At 35.2% G+C, this 26,221-nt stretch overlaps 1 protein-coding gene across 3 annotated transcripts; it reads right to left on the reverse strand.

Annotated features, from left to right (window-relative positions):
- Positions 1–5,665: 5,665 nt before the first annotated feature.
- NR4A3 (nuclear receptor subfamily 4 group A member 3) lies at positions 5,666–26,195 on the reverse strand. Of its 3 annotated transcripts, XR_015740224.1 has the most exons (9): positions 25,747–26,177; positions 22,692–22,865; positions 20,176–21,083; positions 17,265–17,394; positions 16,106–16,278; positions 13,181–13,380; positions 11,445–11,623; positions 9,280–10,156; positions 7,399–7,533 (listed from the first exon to the last, which is right to left on the reverse strand). XR_015740224.1 is itself a non-coding variant. In XM_026702359.2 (8 exons), exons 3-8 carry the CDS (start codon positions 21,079–21,081, stop codon positions 7,271–7,273), a joined length of 1,851 nt encoding a protein of 616 aa, XP_026558144.1. In that variant the 5' UTR covers positions 21,082–21,083; positions 22,692–22,865; positions 25,747–26,176; the 3' UTR covers positions 5,666–7,270. The 3 variants fall into 3 exon arrangements, 2 of the variants coding, with proteins under 2 accessions (XP_026558144.1, XP_087773136.1); XM_026702359.2 differs by lacking the exon at positions 9,280–10,156 and having other exon boundaries at positions 5,666–7,533; positions 25,747–26,176; XM_087917010.1 differs by lacking the exon at positions 9,280–10,156 and having other exon boundaries at positions 5,666–7,533; positions 22,692–26,195.
- Positions 26,196–26,221: the final 26 nt, after the last annotated feature.

Below are 26,221 nucleotides of genomic sequence, written 5' to 3' on the forward strand. Positions count from 1 at the left end.
AGTCAGTTTTACCGGACACAATTTTAACTTTCCTCCTCCTTTTATGACCCTGGAAGCCTTTAAATTGGGGGTAGAGTTGGAGCAACTGAATGGAGGTGAGTGTTTACTGGCATGATGCCCTTCCTGACACCTATGCGGAGTTTGCAGCGGATATTTTCTCTTTCAGACTATTTTCTCTCTATTCAGAAACCTCTGTCACTACCTAGGATTGAACTTTCAACTTTCCAAGTGAAACTTCATGAGATATCGTCTGATGGTTATAGATTAGCTAGAAAGCTGGAAACTATTTCCTTCCTTTGCTACTCTTTGACCTACCTCCTCTTCCAACAAGTAGTTTTTTAGTTTCTCTTTTTTTGCCTATGTTGTTGATAGCTACCACAAACATGTATAAAGAATTTACACGAAAAATGTAGTTGAGGTATATATTTGATTCAGATCTTTACATGTTTGTAGAGACCCTGGTGGTTTAGGAAAAAAAGTATTCAAGATTTCAGCACATCCTCTGGAGTCCCATCACTAATCTTCGTAAAAATGGTACCTCTTATTTTCCTTGTGATGGTTGCAGTTCTCAACACTTTAAATAATTGGAAGTCTCACTAAATTAATACATTTCTTCTCAGTTACAATGAATTGTTACTGGTTTATAGAGGGATATTGATTTTAATTTCAAAATTTTGTAAAAACAAATCGCACAATCAGAACCCTTTCCTTTACAAAAATGTGATCAATACTTTACAATAATACTTTAGTTTTGTTGCTTATATTCTGGCCTTTTCTTTTGCTTTGAGAAATATTATATACTTTGATAGAAATGAGTGTTAAAATATATTTTTCAGTTAGTGTTTGACATCTACATATTTATATAAAGAGTGCTATTGTAATGTAGCAGAGAGATATCCTTCTACTTGGAAATCAGAATATTCCTTAATTGTATTAGGTATTTTCATTTTCATGTAATAATAGGTAGTATTTATATGTTTAAGTCAGGAGACATCTTCATTTTTAGAAAACTGTTAACTGAGACAGAATCTATAGTGAAGAATAGTGTTGGGCAGTTTAGTTGTAAAATATGACTATTATATCTTGACTGCAAAATTGGCAGCTGCATCTTCTTGTAGTCATCCCCCAGATTTTTCCTGCCAAGTTTGTATACATTTAATGGAGTAAAACTGTCAGAGTACACACAGTGTGACTAGGTGAGACCACACAGGAGCAAATCCAGCACACAGGTTTGTATTTACATATAGTAGTTTTATCCATACAAAAGCATATATATAGATACAAGTACTTTGATACAGGCCTTGCACAAACAGCAATCAGATACACCACATAAACACACATGGAGAAAGAGATATGGCCTCACATAGTCTCTCTTATATTACAGTTTCTTAAAGTGGTAGCAGTCAAATAACCCTGCTGACTCATTGCTAACATTGCATCATCATTATATTACAATATTACAGCATTACAACCTTACAGCAGCTGGTCAGCTATTAAATAATCATTACCCTGACACTCCTCCCATTTAAAGCTGAACAGCTGAATGCTTTAACATATTCATGATGCTCTCTATCTCTATTATGTCCATGCCTCCTGCTTCAGTTTCTACTCTCACTGCTACGAACACTATTAGTACCATTACTACCACTGCTTCTGGAGCTGCTTCTAAATTCATTTTCTAATGGCTCTGTACAATCTGTCTCATTAACTTCCATTACATCCTGCTTACCATCTCTTGGTTCAATAGCTTCACTTCTCTATCCAGCTCAGTCTGGTTTCTCTCTCTGTCTGATATTCTCTGTAACTTCAGCTTCCTCCGTTTTTCCTTAGGCAATGACCATGTCCATATCTCTTGGTACTTACGGGGCTACCTACTCTAACCCCACTTGCAATGAACCACTCAGGAGATATTCATTTATTACACTTTTCAGGTCTCCTAGGTATAACTCTGTTTGCCTTGAGTTTTTTCTACTCACAGGATACACCCTGGATTTAGCCTCCTTACAAAAAGCGCAATCTAAGTATATCTTGCATTGCTTTAGTTTAAGTCCCTCAGCTAGGTCTGGCATCTTCTGCAGCATTCTAAACTTGCATGCCCCAACCCCCTGTGCAATAAATGTACACAGTTGGCATGTGTGAGAGTATTCATAAGCATTCAAGCACAATTATGTTCCTACCTTCCTAGAATGTATAGACCATCCTTCTTAACCCTAGTGCATAAATTCTTCCACCTTTCCCGATGGAGTACTGTCCTCCTGCAAACAGTATTTCATACCCTTGACTGTCTAACCTGGAAACACTCAACAGATTATGATCTAGGTCAGATACATATAGGACATTATCTAATGATTCTCCTATCTCAGGCACATACACTTTACCTGCCCCTTTAACAGCAGATCATTGACCATTGCCACACTAAAAAAATGTCTGCTTATCTGGTCTCAAACCAGAAAACATCTGTAGATTATTAGCAATATGCTGACTTGCCTCACTGTCCAACACCCAAGTGTTCCTGATGTTTTCAAATGCTGCGCTGTCAGGGAAAATGACAATGGTGAAGAACCATTCCTCATGTAGCCCTACATCCTTGTTTTGCTGCTTCTGTTTCTCCTCTCAGGGAAGCATCTCTGGAGATGTTCTGTAGACCCATACATGTAGCACCGCTTCACTGTGTAAATAGTCTCAGCTGCTCTGCTGGCATCCTGGGATATTGCAGATGTTGGCTTGTCCTGAGCATTATCTCCTCCCTTTCCTGGTAGTTTCTCTAGCCATTTCTGTTCTTCCTCCAACAGTCGGGCAGTCAAATATGTCATGGTTAAGTTCCTCTCTTGCATGGACTCTAAGCTTGTCACAAGAACATCCCATGAAGTGTCCAAAGAACTGAGCACCACATATACCTTGTGTGCCTCAGTAAACATCATTCCTCTTTCCTCTAATTCCAGGAATGTCTTTCTCATAGCCTGCAGGTGTGTGGACATGCTCTACCCTGGCTTCAGTTGTGCTTTATACAGCACAATACAGTCTCCTTGTCAGCAACACTTTACTGCCTATAGTCTCTCTAACATACACACTGTACAAAGCCCCTCAGCACTCTTTTGCAGACTGGAGACCCATCACATGTAACAGCTGACTATCTTCTACAGCCAGAATTATGCTGGCTAATGCCTTTTCATTTCTTCTCCGGTCCCCATTATCCAGGACTGCTGGTGGATTAGTAACTATTGTCCACAACTCCTCCTTTCTCAGGTACATCTCCATCTTTACACCCCAGGAGATGAGTTTGTCTCATTCAACTGAGACACCATGAAACCTCCTCCCATTACGCTGACAGAAGCCATGTTGCTTGTTTCTGTTACAAGCACTAACCACTAACAAACCACGATACAGAACCCCTCTGGCTCTGGTGCATGCTATCACTGGGTTTCTCTTCTCTCTGGTTTCTCTAGTCACTCTGGGCTTCTCTCTGGATTGGTCCCATGACCTGCCAGAGTGCACTCAGTGTGACTAGGTGAGACAACCCAGGAGCAAACTCAGCACACAGGTTTGTATTTACATATAGTGGTTTATCCATACAAAAGCATATATACATATAGGTACTTTTATACAGGCTTTGAACAAACAGCAATCAGCAAACCACAGAAATACCCTCACATGGTCTGTCTTATATTATAGCTCTTAAAGTGGTACCCGTCAAATAACCCTGCTGACTCATTGCTACCATTGCATCATCATTACATTACAATATTACAGCATTACAACCTTACAGCAGCTGGTCAGCTATTAAATCATCATTACCCTGACAAAAACTAAGAACTTAAAAAAAACCTCAAATTGCTTCTTGATTATCTAAAATATTAGTTTAATCTTTAAATGGTCAGTTTTCCTGCTTACACTGTTACTTTTATTAATTCACAGAATATTGTTTATTTATTGAATAAAACTGCACAATCACAATGTGTTTCAGGCTTGTAAATCTCATAGCAGTCAGCAGATTATCTGTATTCACAAATCAAATGTACTTGTGATTTATTTTGAAACAAATAAAATTTAAAATAAGTTAGAAACATATCATACCCATCCTCAGACAGCCAAAATAGCATAAATTATTTGGTGCAATTTTTGTTTGTTTTTGTGTTGAAACTACTCATACTCTGCAGTTATGGAGCTTATCAGGACACCACCACCACGCAAAAATAAGCCATAAATTATTCCTTCAGCCTATTTGGATTAAGGGCTAAAATAAAACAACCAACCACATTATAATTTAGCTTTTTAAAAGAAACCAGTGATGTTTACACACACACACACACACACACACACACACACAAAAGGCACACGTTGCTTCTATATTGGATACTTTCAATTACTGTGAAAGGTGAAGAGCTAGGGTAATGATATCAATTTAAAATGGTTTTTTTTTAATTGTTGCATGACTACAATATGGTTTTTTTTTCTCTGTAGGTTTAGTAGTCATGATAGCCAGAGAAAGGCTATTGATTCCACTTTTCACTTTTCTAAACAAACATTGCACTTTACAACATTCATTTTTAATGGTCTTGCTACCAATTTTTCAGGATTCCAAATATGTCCTTACTTTTAAAAGGGGAATATATTATTTTTAGTGTTGTATGCTTTTAGCAGTTTATATGAAGCGTTAATATGATTAAAAATATTCAACACATATGATGCCTCTGGGGAAAACGCCACTGTTTTTTTTTTTCATTTTAATTTACTGTACAAGTGCTCTTCTTTCAATTCTGCATATGAATACAAGCTCATACTCTCTTTTACATATGCATAAAATGCTGTTTGAAAAGTAGAGGAACTTTTGAATCATGTTCTTAATCTGAAATCAAAACAAAGTACTCATTGTAAAGCTGTAGAATGCTTAATTTTAGACCAAGAGACAAAGCATTTTCAAGCTGTGGACTTTAAAAAATAATTAATCAGAGCTTTTTCTTTCCACGTTTTATCAGTAACAATAAAAGCACAAACATTTTTATTAATTAAAAAATAGAAGATTCAATCATTAAAAGGGATGATTCCCATAATGACATTTTAAAAATCTATGAAAGACTGAAACTGAATGATTACATGAAATCCAACAAGGTATTCTAAAATTATGCAACTACAAAACAGGATTTAAAAAAAACTTCTTTTGCATAAAGAGCATCTAGAGAAAATACTTTGGAACAAAAAGATATTTTTGTTTGGAATCCTAACTTTGTGATAAACTATGAATCGTCAACCTGCAGTAAATGATGGCATTCTACAAGAATAAGAATGAAACTTGAACGTATTGTATGTCAAAATGCCTATTAATTCTAGAAGGATAATGATTACACCTTCTGCAGAGTTGACAAAAAATGTGCATGCCTTTTGAAATTTAGTGAGGTCATGTACATACTATGTACAAAAATTCAAATAATAAATAAAAGATAAATCATGCCTTGAGGGTTAGCAAGTATGATCAACCTGCAAGAAAAATCAAGGTCCTCTGGTATTTAATTCTGCTACAATGTTTTCACATAAATCATATGTCAATACAAAAAAGAAATATTATTAACTGCAGGTAAATTAAAAATTATAGCTAAGTATAATGATTAGAAGCTGTTTTTGTTACTGACATTATTATCTGGATAAGAATAACATTTCCTCAAAGGAATACTTTGAAACAAATTTAATGAGAAAATATCAGGCATTTTTTGAGAACTAGACAATAGCTTGATATCTAGTTTATCTTAGCTGCAGCTATTTGGCAGTTATTTTGGTATTTGAGTGTATAATTTACTTTCCATATAAACAGCATAGTTAAAAAAGACAAAATTATTATAGATCTTTTAAAGCTAACAAAAATACAGCGTTATCCGAGCAACATTCAAAAAGTGGTATTTTTCTGTAGCAAAACGACTAAAGACTTGATACAGTGCATATAAATCCTTTTTTGTTAAAAGAACAAAATGTTTAAATATTAAAGTTAGTAAAACGTGAACTAATATTTAAATATCAAAGTGCTAAATTTCACTGCCTTAAAAGTCACTGCAAATACATGGTAAGATCAGGTTTACTTGTGCAAGACATACTACATACTTAATTGGTTAACAGAAAGGTCACATACATGTGTATGTGTATGAGACTACTCAAACCCATTATATAACTGAGTTGTTGTGAGTATACTATTTCATTTTCCTTGTAACAGGTTCCCGTGAGCTGGCAGTCATTGCAATAAATAGAGGCAAATTTTTACAATATGTCATGCATACAAATATTTATACAAATGAAGACACTGTGCAACAAATTATTTCATATTAATATGGCATTAACAGTAAACATACAAAAAAAAAGAAAGTACATACACGGAATGTTTAAAATGCCTTCATCATAGCATTTACATTCAGTCTATTTCTACAATTTTTTTCCACCCAAATTGTCTTTAATCTATTACTAATTCACTAAGTTCAGTTCTAGCCTTACTATGTCCATGCTAATCCTGCCTACTTCAGATGTTCTACACTGCTACTGACTTAATCAGCCAAGGAATAAGCATATGATCTTTGCTTAATGCCTTGCTGTCAATATATACTAACTACACTGTTGAAGAATTTTGTCTTAGAAATTAGTGCATGTAATATAGCCAGTTTCTTCCATTTTATTTCTTTTACCTCTCTTTTGGATTAAACTAAATTACAGCTCATAAACAAGACTCAGCAAAGATAGCACCTTAAAATTGCACTTGAATATGAGAGCTAACAGCCATTGTCATTTTACTGTATTTTATTTATGAAATCATGGATGAACATTATTAAGGGAAAAGGAGAGCAAAAAAATAATTTATGTGAAGAGGATGAGGCCTGGTATGAGTATGCTAAAGCTATAAATTAATAAAATGTATGCTATTGAAATCAGTTGCTATTAGTCTTGTTTTCAAACACATTGCAATGACAATTTTCTATCCACCACATAAGAACAGATGCTATGGAAATAGCTTTTATACAGTTAATAGTAACATTCTGGCTGAAGTAGCATCAATAAAAAGTGCCATTAAAAAAACAAACCTGCATTTACTCTTTCTATTCTATAATTCCCATCTCCATGACTGTAAATTATATCTTAGACCTCAGTTTGCAAAGACATATATTGGGAAAAGTCCATATATATGATTAAGGGCTGGAATTACTTCTTTCCTCATTTAACAAAAGCAGCATTGTTATAAGTCAATTCAGATATTTTTGCCTGCTCTGGTAAGTAGTTGCCTTTCACAACTTGACTTTCAGAATGGTAAGGTGTCCAAAAATAGTTTGTCAATAATGGAAGGAGGTGGCACTAAATCTTCCAATTTCAGGTAAAAGATCCGCTGCAGTCCTAGCGTGCAGACAGCACGCAGGTCAGCCAGGACACCAAGAATTTTAGATTCTGCAGATTCAATGAGTTGTTTTTTGCTCTGACAGTTGAAGGCCAAGTGATCTTTCAAGCTGCCCATGATTTTGTTGCATAGCTCATGCACTTTCTTTGGTTCTTTTAATCCATGACGGTCTGCAAAACAATAGCAGACAAAGAATTCAATATCCACATTATGGGAATGATTGTGTTAGTGATTAATTATAAAAAAGAAATACTAATGTAACTATTCTGTAGCCCAGTATGAGAACATGAATAGAAGTGATGTCTCAATCCAGTGAAAAGTAAGTACAATGTCAGTTAATCCCAATCTTACAACTACACTCAAGCACTGTACTTTATTTTCCACTCAGAGACTTAAACAGTTATATGAGCAAAGCATTCCAAATGGTGAATACCCTTACATTTCACAGAAAATATTTTTCCCCAGGATTTGAAGCCTGAGCTGCCACAGAAGATGTTTTAGAGATTTCCTAGCTTCCCTATACAGTAGTTGTAGATGCTCAATATCTATGGCAACCATTATTTATTCAGTGAATTCAAGGGGAGATCAATATCCATTGCTAGCTCCATCAGTGCAAGGCCTGGAATTCCAGCAGGAATTTGCAGATACTCTTTTAAGAAAATACAGACAGCTCAGCCAATCTTTGCTATTTGGATTATTTTGTAGCTTTTCAGTGTATTTACTTTCAAAGGGGTTATTAATTAAAATAATATCAAAGTTAGCTATTTTATATCATAAAATAAATTATTATATTAGTACTGAAAAATATGATGCTGTCTAGGTCAGATAATCCTAAAGCATGTACACTATTTTCCAATATTGTGCTTCTATTAGATGTCTTAGCAAGAGGAGAAAGTTTGATATTTTGGGGTAACAAAAGGTAAGGACAGATTAATTTAGAGCACTATCAGCCAAGTCTCTATCTAATCCAGCATTATTGCTATGACAAAGACCTCCTTGATGGAAAGCAAAAACAGCTGTGTACACAACTCTCCTTTGTAGTTACTCTCAATTTTCCAAGTAACTGGCATTTAGAAGTACATTGCATCTGAACATTTAGCCTTTTTACTGTTTAATTCCTAACCTCACAGAACTACATTTCCCAAATACATTTTAAATGAGGTATTTCTTTGTTTATTGTAGTCTGATTTTCATTGGCAATAGGAATTTCTGTAATCTACTCCAGTTTCATTGTTGGAGGCTTTCAAGAATGGACAACTATTTGTCCAAGATGGTATAAGGTCTGCAGCATTAGGCATAGGCTTAGATTAGAAGACCTCCAAGGTCCTTTCTAGCTCTAAGATTCTATGATATTAGAAAATAAATTCTCAGTCATTTTATTTAGAAAATCACTAGATTTATGTATTTAGCGTATTGAATATCATACATGGACTAGCAATATATATTAATATTTCACTTAGATTAATAAAACACAATAAAATATAAATGTCAAAAGGACATATATTCAAATGCCAATGTCTAGGCCATCTAACCACTAAAGCACAGCATCATTTATTTTTTTAAAAATTAGATACTGGACTGGTATATGCCTCAGCTTAGAGCCAGTCACAATATGATCTACAGTTTGATGTGGGACCTCTCAATCACTCTGAGGGGAGGACACTGTACCCCAATTTTACAGAGAGTCCTGGCAATGCCATGTGGGGTGTGAATCTTGTACAGGGTTTTACCATTCCAGTGATAGTTCAAAGTCTAGCATCTTTTTGTGGGGTCATTTATATATCTTCCTATATCTGAGTGTTCAGCAACCCATTTGGCTTTCCATTGGGTATTGAAGTTAAAGTTACTGGGCAGATGTTTTGCAACTCCTGCTGGATTTGCTGAACTTTAGTGATTCTGTATATTGTTCAATGTACTTTTTATGTTGAGCTGCATCCAAGCTGTGTAAGAGATTGTCAGCGATCTCTGGATCACCACTCTGTAGGAAGGTTTGGTAGAGTCCTTCAAGCTCTTCATTCCATTCTGGGATGTATCCTCTGCTAAATCCTCAATAAATATGTTTTTTTCACTGAGGCGATTATTGCCTTCATGAATCTCTACCTCATGAATCCCTACTGATAGTACTGACTACTTGGTGGAATATAGTTTTATCATGATTTTCAGCCAGTTGGGTTTTTGAAAGTTCCATCAGGGTCTAGGGGTACAGCAAATTAGGGGAATGTGGATTCCAACTTCTACCAAGATAGTATGGTGTTGGCTATGCAGGAATATATCCATTATTTTCCCGTTTATGGAGACTGGTTGTGAGTTTGAGCCTTCTGTGATGATTCATATGTTTTTATTGGTTTTGGAGTTCCATGCCACTGATTTAAACATGCCCTTGTCTTTAACAATGAAAATCAGTTGGACTTTGTTTGCTGCAGTCCAGTTGGACAATTGTTTGCCATTGTCATCAGTGGAGAAGTATTAATGTGATGGCTATTGAAGTCACCTGGGTGGATTGTTGGGTGGAGCTTGATGTTCAAGAGATGCTGTGGCCATGCTGCCAGAGGTGGTTTATAGATGTTTACTATTGTTAGATTGCCTGGTTTAGAAACTACTTTGTGGATACTGTTAATTGCAGAGGTAGACAATAAGGAGGCATTTTCTACATTCCTACTGACATATGTAGCAACGCCGTAACCATGGTGGCAGGTGGCTCCCAATAGATTGTAGTCATGAATCTTGCCTCTTTTGAGTTGCTAGTCTTCATTCTCTATGTGCATTTCTTGGAAGATGGCCATATCTATGTTACTGTCCAATAAAAGTTTGGAAAAATATTGACTCTTGGATCTGCTGAACCTCTCAATATTGATTTGGCAAATTCAAACAATATTACCAATCTCTCTTATCATTTGAGCCTGAAAAGATTCAGTTTTTGTTTTTGTTGCCATGTATTCTGAGAGTCAGGATAATCTACAGAGTAATCTGGCTGCCAGCAGTTACTAGTTCATTTGGTTAACACTGTCATGCTACCCAAGGTGCACCACAAAGAGGCGAATTCACTTTACACCTTCACACAGGAAAAGCAATCTCAGGATTCTTTTGTGGTGAAGTTAAACAGTATCAGTGATCTCCTTTGAGAGGACAAGGAGACATGATCAGACTTCTATCAGGAATATTGCAATTAAAGCTCTACCCCTTTTTTACATGCATTCCAACGTGCAACATCCTTGATAAGTTTAATAAGTTTGTATTACAGTATAGATATATTCTGGATCAAAATGTTTACAGCTCTTATTTAAATGCAGATTCCTAGAAATATCTTCCTTTGAGGATATCCAGACTTAAGACTTAAGCTATTCCTATCATATGCTCATAGTGGCTTGATTCTAAGCATTTGAAAAAAAAAATCCTGCCAAATATTGTCCAGTTTGGCAAGATCATGAAAAACATTCTGATCAGATTAGAGACTGCTATATCTACCCATTGCACAATTCTGTTGCTATATATAAAATATATAGCAAACCCACCCCCCACCCCCTGTATTCAAAACATTAAATACATGGAAAATGAAAAAAATAAGAACACATAATAAGATAAAAGCACACTGCACCACACAGGTCATATTATATAGTCATATTAGTCAAGCATATCTGACTTCCTGGCTAAATTCCTGAGCAAAGAACTATGTCTCTAGGACCGTCTTAAAGACTGTCAGAGGTTAAGATTAACCACATGGTTCTAAAGATAACTAAAGCCTTGCACCAGCAGTAGCTCAAGCTGTGGATACACAATAGAATATTTCTCCAGTTACATTATATTAATGGTGCTGTGATATCCTGGAAAACTTAGCAACATGAATTCAATTGAATCTTTGATATAATTTGTATAATTCATATTGTAATTTTGATTTTTTTAGCCTGATTATTGAAAAGATATAATGTGTTCTAATGTAATTTTATATTAAAATTTATTGAATCGCATTGCAGGCATACATTCTTTTTGGAATTAATTAAGATGAAAATTTGCTCATACATAGTGGAATATAAATATCCAGAAAACAAATTTACTGATATTTTGAATAAAAAAAAATACTAACCTGTAATCATACTTAGAGCTGACAAACATGCTAAGGCTGGGATGTCAAGGTTGAGGCTTTGTAAATTTAAAGAAAAACCTTTAATTGAATCAAGCCACTCCCCAAATCCACGAAGGCACTGAAGTCGATGAAGTACAAGTCCTTTGCAGAAAACAAGCTTGTCTTCACTAATGTCAGATCTTCAATGAAAAAGAAAAAAGAAAACATACTCTGTGAATACAGCTTTTAGTATATTTCCTGCTGCATAATGTATATTATCTAAATACTCCATACATGTTTCTCATTTTGAAATATGCTATATTTGGGGCATATAAAATAAGCTGATCTCACACCCAATTTATTAGGATAGTCACTGAATATAATTGTAGATATTTGAGTGTTCTTCTACCTATGCTGGTGGATAAAGAGAGGCAGAGGCAGATAAAAGAAAATGGAGTCAATTGGAAGATGAATTTAGATGGATCTGAAATTTCAGCCACTCAAGTAGTTACAAATATATTCCTGGATTATATCATTTCAGATAGGTAAGTCACGTGTTTTAATGTTCTTCCATGAAATCAAATCCTTACCACAAAATATTTAGTATATTGTTATAATATAATATTAATCAAATAACAATAATCTCCCAGATGATTAGGCATTTTTACAGACCAGTCAATTAAGTGAATCAGTCAGTGAATGAGCTAAATAATATTATTCCTGCTTTCTGCTCAAGGGTACTCAAAGTGACTAATAATAAAAATGGAAAAGAAGAGAACCTAATAAAAGTGATTAAAATTAAAATTCCAAAGACATGGTAAGAGGAAGGCTTTGACTATTGTAAAAGTCTAAAGAGAAAGAAAACTCTTTCTCATATGCCCAGTGAATGGACCTCCAAAAGCCACAAATAGGTCTCCTAAACAGTCAAATATGTTCATATTGAGATAGATATTATAGCTTCTTAGATTGCCAAGCTATTTTAAATATTAAAACCAGTATCTCAAATTGTACCCAGAAAATGATAAAGAACCAGTGCAGGTCTTTTATGATTTAGCAGCTTTAGTGCTGCATTTGATATTCATTTAACCACTGAAATATTCCTTTAGGATAGCATCATTTCATTGATCAAATTGGGGTGTAACTATGGCATCAGGAAGTATTGCATGTCCAACCACTTGAGGAACTGTTGCAACTGCCCTACTAAACATAATCATTCAAAGGCTCCGGGATAGTATTTGGAAATCCAGAAACACTGGATAGAGGATAGAGAAGCACTCTATTTTGTTGATCTGAGGAATTGCAAGCTTATAGAACTTTATCCAGAGTTCTAATATCACTACTCCTACTATTTAAATTTTACTATTATTTAAAGTTGTTTTTAAAGCTTCCAAAAAGTTTAAGATAACTAACAGAATCATACTACCTATAGCCAGGTCTCAACATTATTTATACAAGGCAATTAAAATTTCAACAAATGTTCTCATTTCAATGAAAGATTAATGGAAATTTGATTATTAGTTTTACTATATAATCTACTTTGTGTGTAAGTTAGCCCAATAAGATGTTTGATTATTGTTCCAGAATTCTGCTTCATTAACTCCTACTTGCTTAAATATCCTAACAAGAGGGAAAACAGCAGCTTATTTATATAAATAAGCTGGTCTGCAAGTTATCAATCCATAAAACAAATATTTTGTTTTAATGTTCTATTCAAGCATTCAAACTATTCAGTTTTCACTATTGAATCTCGGATGTACCTTATGGATAGTCGTAATATAAGAAGTTCCAAAAAAGCTGACTCTATGAGTAAAGTTTGATCTTCTTTAAGGAGATCAGTAAATCCTGGGATTTTTTCTGCCCAGTCTCTAGATATTTCAATGGAGGCAGTGAGAAGATCGTAGAATTGTTGTACATGCTCTGCATCTGTACCTGCAGAAGTTTGTTCTGTAGAACAGTACTAGAAGACAAGCAATTAAAAATAGAAATGAAAAAAAAAACTTTTTTTTCTCTAGATAAAGATAGATCAGCACTGAATGATAAGAAATTATTATAAGCAGTCAAATATATTTTAGTCTATACCTGGATCTTATGAGTTTACTTAACACAAAGATACAGAGGAAGACCTTAGTAATTCTTGTATCATCGTTAAAAACTGGCTAACTCTTCTTTTGGTAACTCAACCAGGCAACCACTATTTCTTCCTGGAATGAATCTATTCTTGTGGATAACATGTTTTTCTGGATAAAATACTGATGAGGGGCTCTCCAGTTTAAATTTCTATTTAAAGTTCATTTGTAGATATCAATCTGTCTTGCAAAATAATTTAGAGGGGTTTTTATGCATCTGTGTAGTTATTTTTATATGGCTGTGTCAATAACCTTGTATCCAATTTCTTTCTTTCTTATGACAAAATACATTTATTTCAGATGGCCTATATGTCTTCATGAATCTCAAATGCAGCAACTAATAACAAGAAGCTGAAATGGGAAAGTACAAAGCTTGCTATTATAATCACAAAGTGATACAAGACATTGAAACAGAAAGAAAATATGGACACCAAGATGCTTTTTTCAACAGCAATATTGTATTGCATAAAATATGCCATTTCAGTTTTTCAGATAAAAGAAACTTTTACTGCTTACTTGGGTAATATTACCACCAGCCACCTCCATTTTTTTACAAGTCTATGCAATTTATGTCAGAAATAGCTTTCCACTGTACTATTGTGCACTTGCAATCAGTCCTGTTTAAAAATTAATATTATATAGCCACATTAGACATTGTATACATAGGATTACCAACACCATCTTATTAGTAGTCATAATCTTGAACAAGCCCCAGCCCAGCAAAGTGAACCAAAGGATACTATCTCTGATCATTTAAAAGTTATTGAGAGTCTAATGAACTACTAGAAATACCCAATCCATTTCCTAGTATATATCACTCACTAAGATGATTAAAGTAGTCCCAGTCTTTTCTGAAAGCCCAACAGAAATGAATATGGATCAGCAAATTCCAATTGTATCTGGAGATATGAGGCCTCTCCCTTTTTAAGCATTTCGTGTGGTTTACTAACACATTTTTCCAGGACTTCCAGATAAACAGGAAGGTTTTTTTTAAAAAAAATCTTGTGAATGCATAGTCTCCTTTAAGCAGAAAGAGACATAACCAGGGGTGGGATTCTACCAGTTCGCACCTATTCGCTAGAACCAGTTGTTAACACTCTAAGCAGTTCAGACAACTGGTTGTTAGAAGAAATTACTGGCCTAATCCTGTAATGAAGGCAGGAAGGAAACATTCTAGTGTTGCTTACAGAAACTGCCTTTCTGTTAACCCTTATTACATTCGTGGCAGGACTAGACTTCCTGTCTCAGGAACGTCTCTGGAGTATTTTCCCCCTCCTTTGCTGGTACTTTGCTTGTGTGGAGTGACCATTCAAAGTTAAAATGGCACTGAAAAAAGTGACTTATGACCATTTTTCACACTTACGACTGTTGCAGAATCCCCACAGTCATGAGAGGCCAGACAAGGAGATGCGTGCCTCGATGTGAGTGATACTGAGTTGGCCACACCCAGCCACTAACATCACCACCAAGCCATGTCCACCCAGTCACATGACCACCAAGCCACGCCCACCACTTAAGCCACACCCACAGAACCGGTTGTTAAAAATTTGAATCCCACCCCTGGACATAACCCTTATTCAATAAAGAATTAATAAAAATATTAATAACTAAGGCCAGTCCTCACCTTGACAATTTAGCAATCCATGGTATTCATCATGGCTTTTCCATGATCTCTCCTCAGAGAAGATATTTTAGGCAATGGTGTGATGATACACACAGAACTTTTTTTTTACTATTCTAGTCACTTGGTTGCATCAGAATGCACTAGTAGGTACATGATTCTATAAGTTCTCTCAGTTCAGGGACATTGCTCAATAGAACCTTTCTAAATAACTTTCAAGAGTTGAGAGTTTGGGACATTGTTTTATGGTGGTTACACTTCTATATCAGCAGGTATTTCCAGTCAATGGGCATGAGGGGTAATGCTCAAGCCCCTGAAATATTACATTCAGAGGAAACCTGTGGCAAAACTCATTCTCTGGTTTAAGAGGAGGTGTCATCTACCTGCCAGTGACATCCGCTTGTATGCAAACTAAGTAGATTCAGTTACAGCTCTTATGAGAAGACCAAATCTTCTCTCCAAATCTAGTAGCTTGATTTTGTTTAATTTTGATTTAAGCCTCTGTATCAAATAAGTAAGTATAATATCTTTTTAGTTTTTACTTCACTAATTACTGGAAGCTCAAAGATAGAAAGTTATTGATTTTTTTCTCTCCTTTTGTCTCCTGAAGTTAATGAATTTCTGTAAATAGGAATATTTTGAAAATATTGAGATAGTTCTAGGAATTATGTTTTACTGACTGTTTTATTGTCCTGAATAAAAATATTGATCCACCTGACTTTCAAATATTTGATCATATTTGGAATACTTTTTATATCTGGAACCTGGGACAATTACCTCATTACTCTCAGCAGGCTTTCAATGTAATTTAACTATTAAAATCACTATTGTTTTTGGAAAGAAATTATTGATATTATAATTCAGCACATAAACATATAACTTGAAACCCAGAGTACTAGTTAAGTATTTTCATTCAGAAAAAACATAAAACCTACTCTGGAGTAATCAAGTTCCTGGGGTGCAGAATCAGATAGGGCTTGTGCAAGAGCATCCACCATGCTGACTGGAGGAGATGGAGGGGTGGGCTGTAGAGGTTCTTGCTGCAAAGGACTCTTTGGTTTTGAAGGTAGCCGTCCTCTTCTTCCTTTTAAACTATCAGTACGGACAACTAGTCAAGGAATAAAAACAAAACCACAATCAAGCCTGAAAGGGACCATGGCAAATTTCTACAAGGAACCTAATAGAATAACACCTTCAAATAATAAAATCAAACAACAAAAGTGTTAATCTTTTATAGATGTATATTATTATTAACAGGTTTCACTTCATTTATATAAATGGATGTTATTGGGGAAAAAATCCATACCATCAATTTAACAATGTCATTCATCTTAAGTGTAAGTATGAGTTTTTCATAATACGCCCATAAATTAGAAAGACCCTCAGACATTTGCAATTAAAATATATTTGACCTTATGTAGAGTGAAATTTAATACATGCATCTTATGGCTACATGAATGTAGGAGCAAGATAGTTATAGGTTTTCTTCAGGCATAGTTTGCATTAATGATTTTAATTAACTATAATGCTAAGTAATCAAAAATTAAGTTGATGCATTAAAATACCAACAGATACGCATTCTGAGTTATTGCAGGATATGTATAAAATATAATTTAAAAAACATACAATAAAATACACTTTAATAATACTTTCCTAATAATACATTGAAACTACAGAAAAATTCAAAAAGAGTATTTTAATAATTAATAATAATTAGCATCTCATTTTATACATACATATCTGTCACCACTAATAAATCTACTAAAATTTTAATTAAATGCAGTTCGGAACACTATAAGTTGTTATTTTACAAATAAAATGTAATAATTTCCTTCCTATGTTTAAAGATTTAAAACAAGCATTGTGTGAAATCTTGGAAATGCTTCCTTTAAAAGTTATGCCTGACTGCTTAGATCTTTGATGAATCTATTTATCATTTGGAATGAAGATGTTACAACATAATATGCTTTTCAACACATGTATAAATCACATAGAAATAGGGCATTCACCATTAAAATAAGAAAGCCATGCCTTTTAAAAGTACTAACTATTTGGTACTAACAATATGTGAGCTAATATTGGTGAATGCTTTACCTTCTTTTACCATGCCAACACTGAGACACTTCTGAAATCGGCAGTACTGACATCTGTTCCGACGACGCTTATCTACTAGGCAGTTTTTATTGGCCAGGCAAACATATTTTGCATTTTTCTGAACTGTTCTCTAAAAATGCAATGGGAGGAAGATCATCTGAATGAATTGAGACCTTAACAACTATTTTTTATATACCAGAATTAAAATGCAACTGTACACTAGAAAATTTTTTTCCTAAAACAGCTTCCTTGAGGAAAAAACACCCAATACATTAGTGTTAGTTACTGGCAGTAAAATTTAGGAGCATGGCTCAAAAGCTAGATAGACAACCTGTAGATGATAAAATCATGTATGAGGTTATCAGGTGATTATGTATACCTTTGGGAATTAAATTAATTTTAAATATTCTATTGAGAATAATTTTCTATTTGGCTCATATTGGTGAATATTGGTGAATTTTACTGAAGTAATAAAACATTTGAATACTGATTTCTTTATATCTATATTGGTATACAAAATTAGTTAATTCAATAAAAAACAAGATATCAAACAAACCTAAATATAGAAATTAAATTATAAATTATATAAAAATATCTTTCTTACCCAAAAGGAAGGAATATGAACAGTTATTTTAATGATGTAGCTAAATTCAATTTTTTAAATGTTATTAATGGGGTTTTATATGTATTTGTTTATTCATTTACTGTTTAAATTTATAAGCGTATTCAACTTAACTTTTCTCAGGTGCCTATTAATCTATGAATCTAAATTATAAATTAACTATAAATAGATAATGTCTAGGCAGCTCTATATTTTAAGATAAATGTAATATTTGACAAGCATTTATTACTAAATCTACTGAAAAAATAGTTTTTATATGATAGAAAAGCTACTATTGTATCATCATCCTTAATTTGAAGCTGTATTATTTCTACAATGGTTTGTGATTAAAAAAAACTGCAGAAAATGAATTTTTCAAATCTGAAAACTTGCATGTTTCTCAAACACTAAGCATATAATTTGCAAAACAAACCTTATTAACATTTATTAAAATTAGATATTTGAAAACTATTTAATGATTTTTTCAGTATGTGAATGTGTACTTGTGTATGTGTGTGTATACACACACACACACACACACACACACATACACACACTGAAAGCAGATCTTAAGAACCCATAATAACAGTAGTTATTAGTTAACAGGGTTATCCTTTAACCCTGTTAAAGTTGATCTATAGTTACCCTCATATTGAGCTTGAATGTATGTGAGTGACTTAAGGCTATTTTGTTTTTAAAAGTAAAATTTAGAAATTCTGTGCATGCATGCTATATTCTTTTAATGCGTTTCTATCATAAAACTAATAACATTATCAAAATTATCCTTAAAAATATTCAGAAATACCACAATTCACAACAGTATTGTTTTACAACTCTAAAACATACATTCATGGAACTTCAAAGCTTGAGCCCAACATACATTTTTTCAGAAATAACTCTCTTTATAAAATAGTGCATCAATCAGGATAAATTAATATAGAATCTTGTTTTGTATCCTCAAAAATTGCAAAAAAATTTTGCCACAAGGTAATTCTAATAGCATGATTATTAAGGAGACAATAGGTGTCTATATTATTTGACATTTATTATAAAAGATTAGGAATCAACAAGTTCTTAATAACCTTCCCTGGAGAAATCATACTTATTTTATTTAGTATCAAATATTATCTGAAGATTTGTCTTGATTTTCATATATCTTGTAAGTAACACAGCAACAATAAATTTCATTTTATGGTTATAGATTAATCACAAAATTACTTCAGTATTTTTTAAAATTCAAGACTTATTGTAGATTTTTTTTTAGCTTTCGTTTCCTATTTTGAAGGTCAGAAAAAAGCAGCACCAAGTTATTTATTAGGAAGCAGCATTTGCTTCTTGTTTTACATTTGTAAGTTTCTTTGGATACAATTCTTCATATGCTTTCTTGTGAATAAACTTCATTCAATTATACTTATTTCTAAATGATATAATCAGGTTTGAGTTATCACATGATGTGGCTGCTCTGGGATCCTAAGCAACTTACTAAATATCTCTTTTAATCATAATCTTGTAAAGATAGTTAAACTATTACATTTTAATACCAAAACAATCTATGTCGCTCCACATTTCTTGGAGAAGGTCAGTAAATCAGGTTATAAAAAATGAATATGGATGATGATAATAATAGTATACATGTTGACTGATGTAAATTAAAAAAAAGGAAACAAAATGACAGAATTTTAAATAACATAATCTTCCCTGCAAATTTTCTTTCTTCTTTCTTGTGTCCCTTTACTACCAGTAATTAGATAGGGGAGGGCTATTCCTGTTTAAAATATAATGAATACGGACAGTACTAAATGCATGAATATGAATAGCTACAAGCAATGAAAGAAAACTGATGAATTACAAGGTCATATATATCCAATAGTGTCCATGGGGTCTGCAGAGCTATAGACACAATATGGACTGATATATCTTAAACAAACTGTTATCTCTCGAGAACTGGTGGTATATTTGATAGGTTGACTGAAATGTGCAGAGAAACCACACATTCATTCAAAAATTAATCTTATTTATTTCTGCATACAAGCTTATGTATTTATTAAACGTATATGCTGTCCCTCTCTCTACTAATCTATAAGATCGGATATTGGCATATGTAGAATAGAATAGAATAGAATGGAGTGGAGTGGAGTGGAATAGAATAGAATAGAATAGAATAGAATAGAATAGAATAGAATAGAATAGAATAGAAGAATTGGAAGGGACCTTGTAAGTCATCTAGTTCAAATCCCTGAGCAAGCAGGAAACACTATACCATTTCCAACAGATGGCTGTCCAGTCTTGAAAGCCTCCAGCAATTCTTACCTTGAAGAAGCCTTTGCATCCCTCACAAGTCCGAACACCATAATGCTGGCAAGCAGCATTGTCCCCACACACAGCACAAGTTCCTTCTCCTGATGAAGAACTTCTGCTAGATGGAGAGGGAAGGCCACTGCTGCTACTGCTGCTCTCACCTAGAAGGTTGGAAGTGGCTGTATTGAGGCCCAATGGTGCAAAAGCTAAAGTGGCTGCTCTCTTGGACATCGGGTGCCCATAGGGATGATTTTCCATAGCTGCTTGACTAGCACTAGGCCTATCTGATCCAATAGGTAGGCTCAAGGCAGGGGCATCATAGCACATGTGGCCACCTGCAATAGGTGTAGGGGGTGGTGAATGCTTGAAGTGGAAAAGTGGAAAGCGGCCAGGCACGGTTTTCATAGGGGCAGTGTCTACCAGGTGGCAGGGGGCCATGCAAGTCTGTGCTGGTGAAAGAGAATGTGAGGGTGATTCATCCCAGGTCTGTTGGGGTGTGAACCCAGGGGTAGAAGGTGTAGAGGGTGGGGACTGCTTGAAGTACATGGAGGTGCTGGCCATGCCTTCATCCACTGTTAGAGAAAGTGAAGGGTGATAACTGTGCATCCGATTGTCTTCCATCTTGATGAGGGGTCTCTGGCTTGCAGAGGAAGGTGATGAAGAAGAGGAGACAGATTGCATTTGGTATAGGCAGGAGGGCTTCAGTTCATAGCCCCCAGAATAACCTTCCATAAAGGTACTGAAACTGGGCAGAGAGGTGGTAGCAGTGGCACTGATCTCAGCACTACTTAATTCCATTGTCAGCTTTCCATAGTCAGGGTTCATGATCTCAGGACTGTACTCTGAACCATAGGAAGTTTGAGCGGCATAACTTGAGCAAGGGGCTGAAGGGCTGTATTGGGCTTGCATACAGGGCATATCTGCAAAAGTAAAAATAGTGTTCCATTAAAAATATATACACTCCTCTCACAGGAATTATGACAAGTTTTGTACCTGGAAAAATATTTCTTGGTCAGGAAAGCACACAGTATCACTTTAATTCTCCAGGGAAGTTACCAACAATTAGCCATGCAAATTTGACATACTATGCAATAGTAAAGACATTGAATTAGGACTGAGAGAATGAGGTTCCACTCCATTCTCAGCCCATGGAAACTTTGGTTCAGTTAATCTCAATTCAGTTTATTTACACTGTTATTTTGGAGATAAAAATCAAGGGAGATTCCTATGTGCTCTCTATGTATTGTTACTTTATGAAAAGGCAAAGCAGGGATATTAAGAAAATAAAGTTGTAGTAGCAATAGCACAATAATGCTGCATTATAATCTAACAGTGAAATGTGTGTAGTGAAAGAGATCCATAGTTAACATGTATGCATGCTTAAAAGTGTTCTATGTAGGAAGATTGTCACATTCATAGCAACCTTTGTGTTAACACTGAAGTACAAAGAAAAGGATATCAAATATATCTGGTTTCAGAAGGATAGACCCAACAAATTTCAGTTCAACAATGGAACTATCTGGATTTTTTTTTCAATATTAAAAGAAAACTCACTGAAACTGAAATAAATTGTAGCTTCTTGAATAGTTTCATTTACTTTATATATTATGAAGGGAGGGTGATATTAAAAAGAAAGGAAAGGGGAAAAAATATACCTCAAATAAAGATCAGAAATTTCTGCATTTCCCAAAGTTGTTACTTGGATCTATGTGTTATTTTAAAAATATTTTATTGACAGGGATTTTCTATTATAATAAATAAAACTTTAATCAGAACAACATCCCAGCAGGAATTATATCCCTCAAAATAAAATATGGTTTTTTTATTTACTTTTTCCTTATTTCTTAAAGAAATGGAATTAAGAATTTTGCGATAAAGGAGAATTAAACATCTACTCTAAAAATGCAAGGGTAGTTGTTCAATTTTAACTGTTATGGGGTTATATAGAACTTGCAAAGAAAAGGGAAAATAGATATATTGCATATTTATGAAATATAACAGGACATTTTAGCCGAAGTATCTTAGACTAGTCCATTTATTTTGAAAAACAAATATGCTTACATATTAACTTCTATTTTTAATAAAATAATTAAAATATGAAATAAAAACATTCATATAGAAACTGCTTAATATTACCACATTTTAACTAAAACTGCAAAAAAGCATTAAATTATTTCAAATTTGTCTATTCAAAAATAATGTTTGATATTTAAAATTGTATTTTTATAGCATTTCTAATGTTAATTATATAACAGTATGGTTTAACAAAAAATTAATATTATAATCTGACACTGGTTGAGAAATTGTTTCCAAGGAAAAAATTATTTTTGATCTAAAGGAAGATAATATCTTCTCCAAAATTGTATTGAATATTATAGAAAATGTTTCACAGAAAAATAACACTTTTAAAAATTGCCTTTCCTAAGCAATCAGTTCATTTATGAATTCAGCTTTGTAAGACCTTCCCATTAGTGGGAAGGAAGAAAGCAACTGCCCGACTAGGGGCAAATGCAAACAATGCTTTTTACCTGGAGAGTGGCTTGCTTGCTGAATGGTGGGTGTAACTGATAGGATGGTGGTGGCTGAGGCTGTTCCTGCTGTTGGAGCAAGCGTAGGTGGTGGCAGCGGTGGTGGTAATCCCTCCTCAACAGTGTTGTGTCTGGAGCCAGGGCTCACGAGAGAGGGTTTTTCCGACCTGGGTTCTGAGAGAGAGAGAGAGAGACAGAGACAGAGACAGAGAGAAAGAGAGAGGGAGAGGGAGGAAGAGGGAGAAACAGAGGGATAGAGAAACAGAGAGAAAGAGAGAAACAGAGGGAGAGGGAGGGGGGAGGGAGGGAGAGAGAGAGAGAGAAAGATACACTCAGAGAGAAAGACAGAGAGACACAGACAGACACAGACAGACAGACAGATAGAGAGTTGGTTCCTACTCCTTAGAAGTCATTTACCCATAATCTCCAAAGCTCCTGAACAGTTTGGATTCCCAAGTCCAAAACAAATAGACATCACAAACAACCGCTGAAAAAAAATTAACTTTCCCTTAATCTCTGAATCGAATGAAAGCCCAAAATCAAATATACATTTAGAAATAGGGTCTTCAAATGCGTGTCCCTAGAAATTTGACAACTTTACCTACATGAAATCCTGGGATTTTAATCTGAAGCAGCCAAAACAAGTATCCTTAGATCACAAGGGAAATATTCTCTAGTCACTGCTTGATGAATTCACACATCTCTTTCCATTTTCCTCCCCCATAAATAAAAGTGTTTAACTGTATAATTCAGCTGACTTTCAGAACCAAAAACCTGGTAAAGGCACTCAGTTCCAAATACATTGTGAGCTTCTCAGACTAATACTGAAGCTTGTACCTCAATCTGTCTTGATATAGTTTGGCTCTAAATCCTATTGAGTTGAGCAACTAATAAGATCAGCTCAAAGTCAACAGTAGACAGGACAGACTGGTTAACTTGCCCATAGTTTTTCTCACAATAGTAACAAGAAAAGAATTGCTTCAGTAGGTTCATAGTGGGCAGCAGCTTTTTGCTTCTGAAAACTGGATCTTCACATTTTCATGCACAATTTTCGCTACACCAAAAAGGAAACAGAGAGAAAAATGGATCATTCTGAGAATTTCTCAATACTTCCCTCCATTAATCATTGATGATCTCATGCTTCAATAGTGAAGAGTAAGGACAGGTGACTATATTTGATATTCTTCTTCCATATATAAATCACAAATGCTGTTGGCAAATCATTTCACTCCTGCAACCTCTGTTGCATAGGAATTAAACCTGAAATGTTGAATGACTCCCTTCTCAAGTTCTATCCTATTGAAGGTGCCTTGAGATATGCCCTGAATCCCATCCACCCATCCTTCCCATAATTGTGAATCAGATGGGGATTGTATCTCTTAATAATTTTAATTATATTCATCATCAAAGAAGAAAGACTCCTAATCCATGAGTTTGCATCTCAATAAGTGCTTTCCCTAAAATAGTTCTATTGTACCATCTGTTCCATTAGCTTACAATTCCAGAATGTTTGTATTTGGCACAGATAGCAAAACACTACTCATCACAATCTTTGTGATTTCTTTGCACTGCCAAACTAGTTTTTTTCTATTTTTGTTAATTCCCTTAGAAAAATGTATAATCCTTAGGAACTAATTAATCCAATGTGTTTTCTGTCAGTTTATCATGCTAACAGAAAAAGAGAGGATCTGGTTAAGATTTTTAAAAGTATGGAATGTAGGAGACATCATACAAAAGAAAAACCACCAAATTACTGTTCTCTCTTTTTTAAAAGTGGTATTAAGACCATGGATAATATAATTAGAAGCCCTGCAATTTACTATATCATGTCAACATACGGCTAAAAACAATAGTTACAATTCTCCTGCACTTTCATAGTTAAATTTTAAGGAGAGGTACAACACTTTAAATCATGACTGGGCAGAGACTCATTTTTGGTAATGGTCATGGATACTTATTTCAAAATAACTTTCAAGGTTCAGAAGTAATATCAAAACAGGTGTTCTGAGATTGTTTCCTCTTTCCTCTCAAATGATTTCCCTTTAGAACAGCACATCTCTCTAGCTATATGCCTGCAGAAGAAGCAATACTAGTGTTCAAACAATCTTCCAAATAGTAAGGGTTACTTCGTTTTTTAAACTGTATTTAAGAACGAAGCAGATATTTTCTGCATCTCCAGATATTTCGCTCGGCTTCTAGGACTCAGCCAGCTAGAAAGAGGCATTGAGGATCAACATAGGGAAACTGTGCCACATGCTTCGTTTAGTCAAATGTCATTTTCCAGCCCAGCTATCAAAAAAGGGGTTGGAATGCATCCACTTTCACAGCTTGATGTTATCAGAAAAGTTTGGAATAATGTCGGCGGCGCCCTCATGGCTACTCAACCTTTTTTTTTTTTTTTTTTTTTACACGCGCGAGCTCCTGGTGCGCTAGCAGCTGAGAAGGGACAAGGATGGAGCAGGAATAAATCCGTTGACTTCGTTCGTCCCCTTCCACGAGCAAAACATAACAAAATAAAACATCCAGCAACTTCCACGGCCAACTCCTTCAACAAGGATTGCTTTCTTCTCCAGACAGCCCTATTGTTTTTTGTCAGTCTCTCTCCCTAAACCTGTCTCACCCTTTGGCCGAAGCCATCCCATCGCCACAAAAATTCTCAGCAAAGGGCCAAAAGCACATATTTCTCTGAAAGGACGCTGATCTCCGGTAGCTCCGGACGAGGACAAATTGCTGCCATTCATCACGGCGGCTGGGGCAACCCCGCTAGCATCATTCCCATGACAACTGCAAGCCGCTGAGAAGAAAAGCGACGCCGGCCGAGAGCGAGCGAAAGAGCACTCCTCCCCCACTCTGCCGAAGCTTACCGAAATCTCATACCTCAAGACTGTCTCTCCAACTTCTGGGCTCGGTTCTGACTCTTCTACTCTTTTACCAAGCACTGCTGCGCAAAAGCAGAGGCTCTGGTTCCACTCCCAGATTTGCCTTGATCGAAAGTATCCAAACTTTATTCAAGTACCGCCCCTCCCCTCCAGCATCCCATTCATAGTATACCTACTCGGTTTCTGTGGTGGTTCCGTCTTTACATGTAGTTTGCCGAACGCTTTATTCCCTCAAAATGACAGCAAGCGAGCGCTGTCTCGAGACGTTGCTGAGAAAAAAAGCGCAAGGCTTCGAGGAAGCTGCAGCCCTGGAGAATGAGTTTTCCTGAGGCATTGAAGGGAAGGAAAGAGAAATGAAAAAAAAAAAAGAGGGAAGGGGGTTAGAAGTAGTAGAGAATAGCCGCGTCCCTTGCTCGTTGCTGCGGTAAGAGCTTGGGACTTTAAGGAAAGCCCAAGCCGGCGCAATGTGTCTTTGTTTATATACACCAGCTAGCTCCGGAGGGCTCAAAGCCGTCCCCGTAGTTTCTAAGAGAGAGCTGGAGGGAGGGAGCGAGGAAAGTAGCGAGGGAGGAAGGAAGCTTCGGAGCGCGCGCCCGCTCCCCCTTTCTCTCTTCGCCGCACGTCATTTATGCCAGAGGAACCCTAGCGGCC

The sequence above is a fragment of the Pseudonaja textilis genome, chromosome Z, assembly GCF_049901715.1.
Source record: "Pseudonaja textilis isolate UNSWEBS1 chromosome Z, rPseTex1.2, whole genome shotgun sequence".
Lineage (NCBI taxonomy): Eukaryota > Metazoa > Chordata > Lepidosauria > Squamata > Elapidae > Pseudonaja > Pseudonaja textilis.

Bases quoted from the DNA above. Each gene is read 5' to 3' on its own strand.
- NR4A3 (XM_087917010.1), bottom strand. From the start codon at position 21,081: ATGCCCTGTATGCAAGCCCAATACAGCCCTTCAGCCCCTTGCTCAAGT. The intron at 13,381-16,105 runs GTAGGTTTTATG...CTTGTCTTCTAG, and splicing joins AGGAACTTGATTACTCCAGA to TACTGTTCTACAGAACAAAC. The intron at 11,624-13,180 runs GTACATCCGAGA...TTTTCATTGAAG, and splicing joins ATATTACGACTATCCATAAG to ATCTGACATTAGTGAAGACA.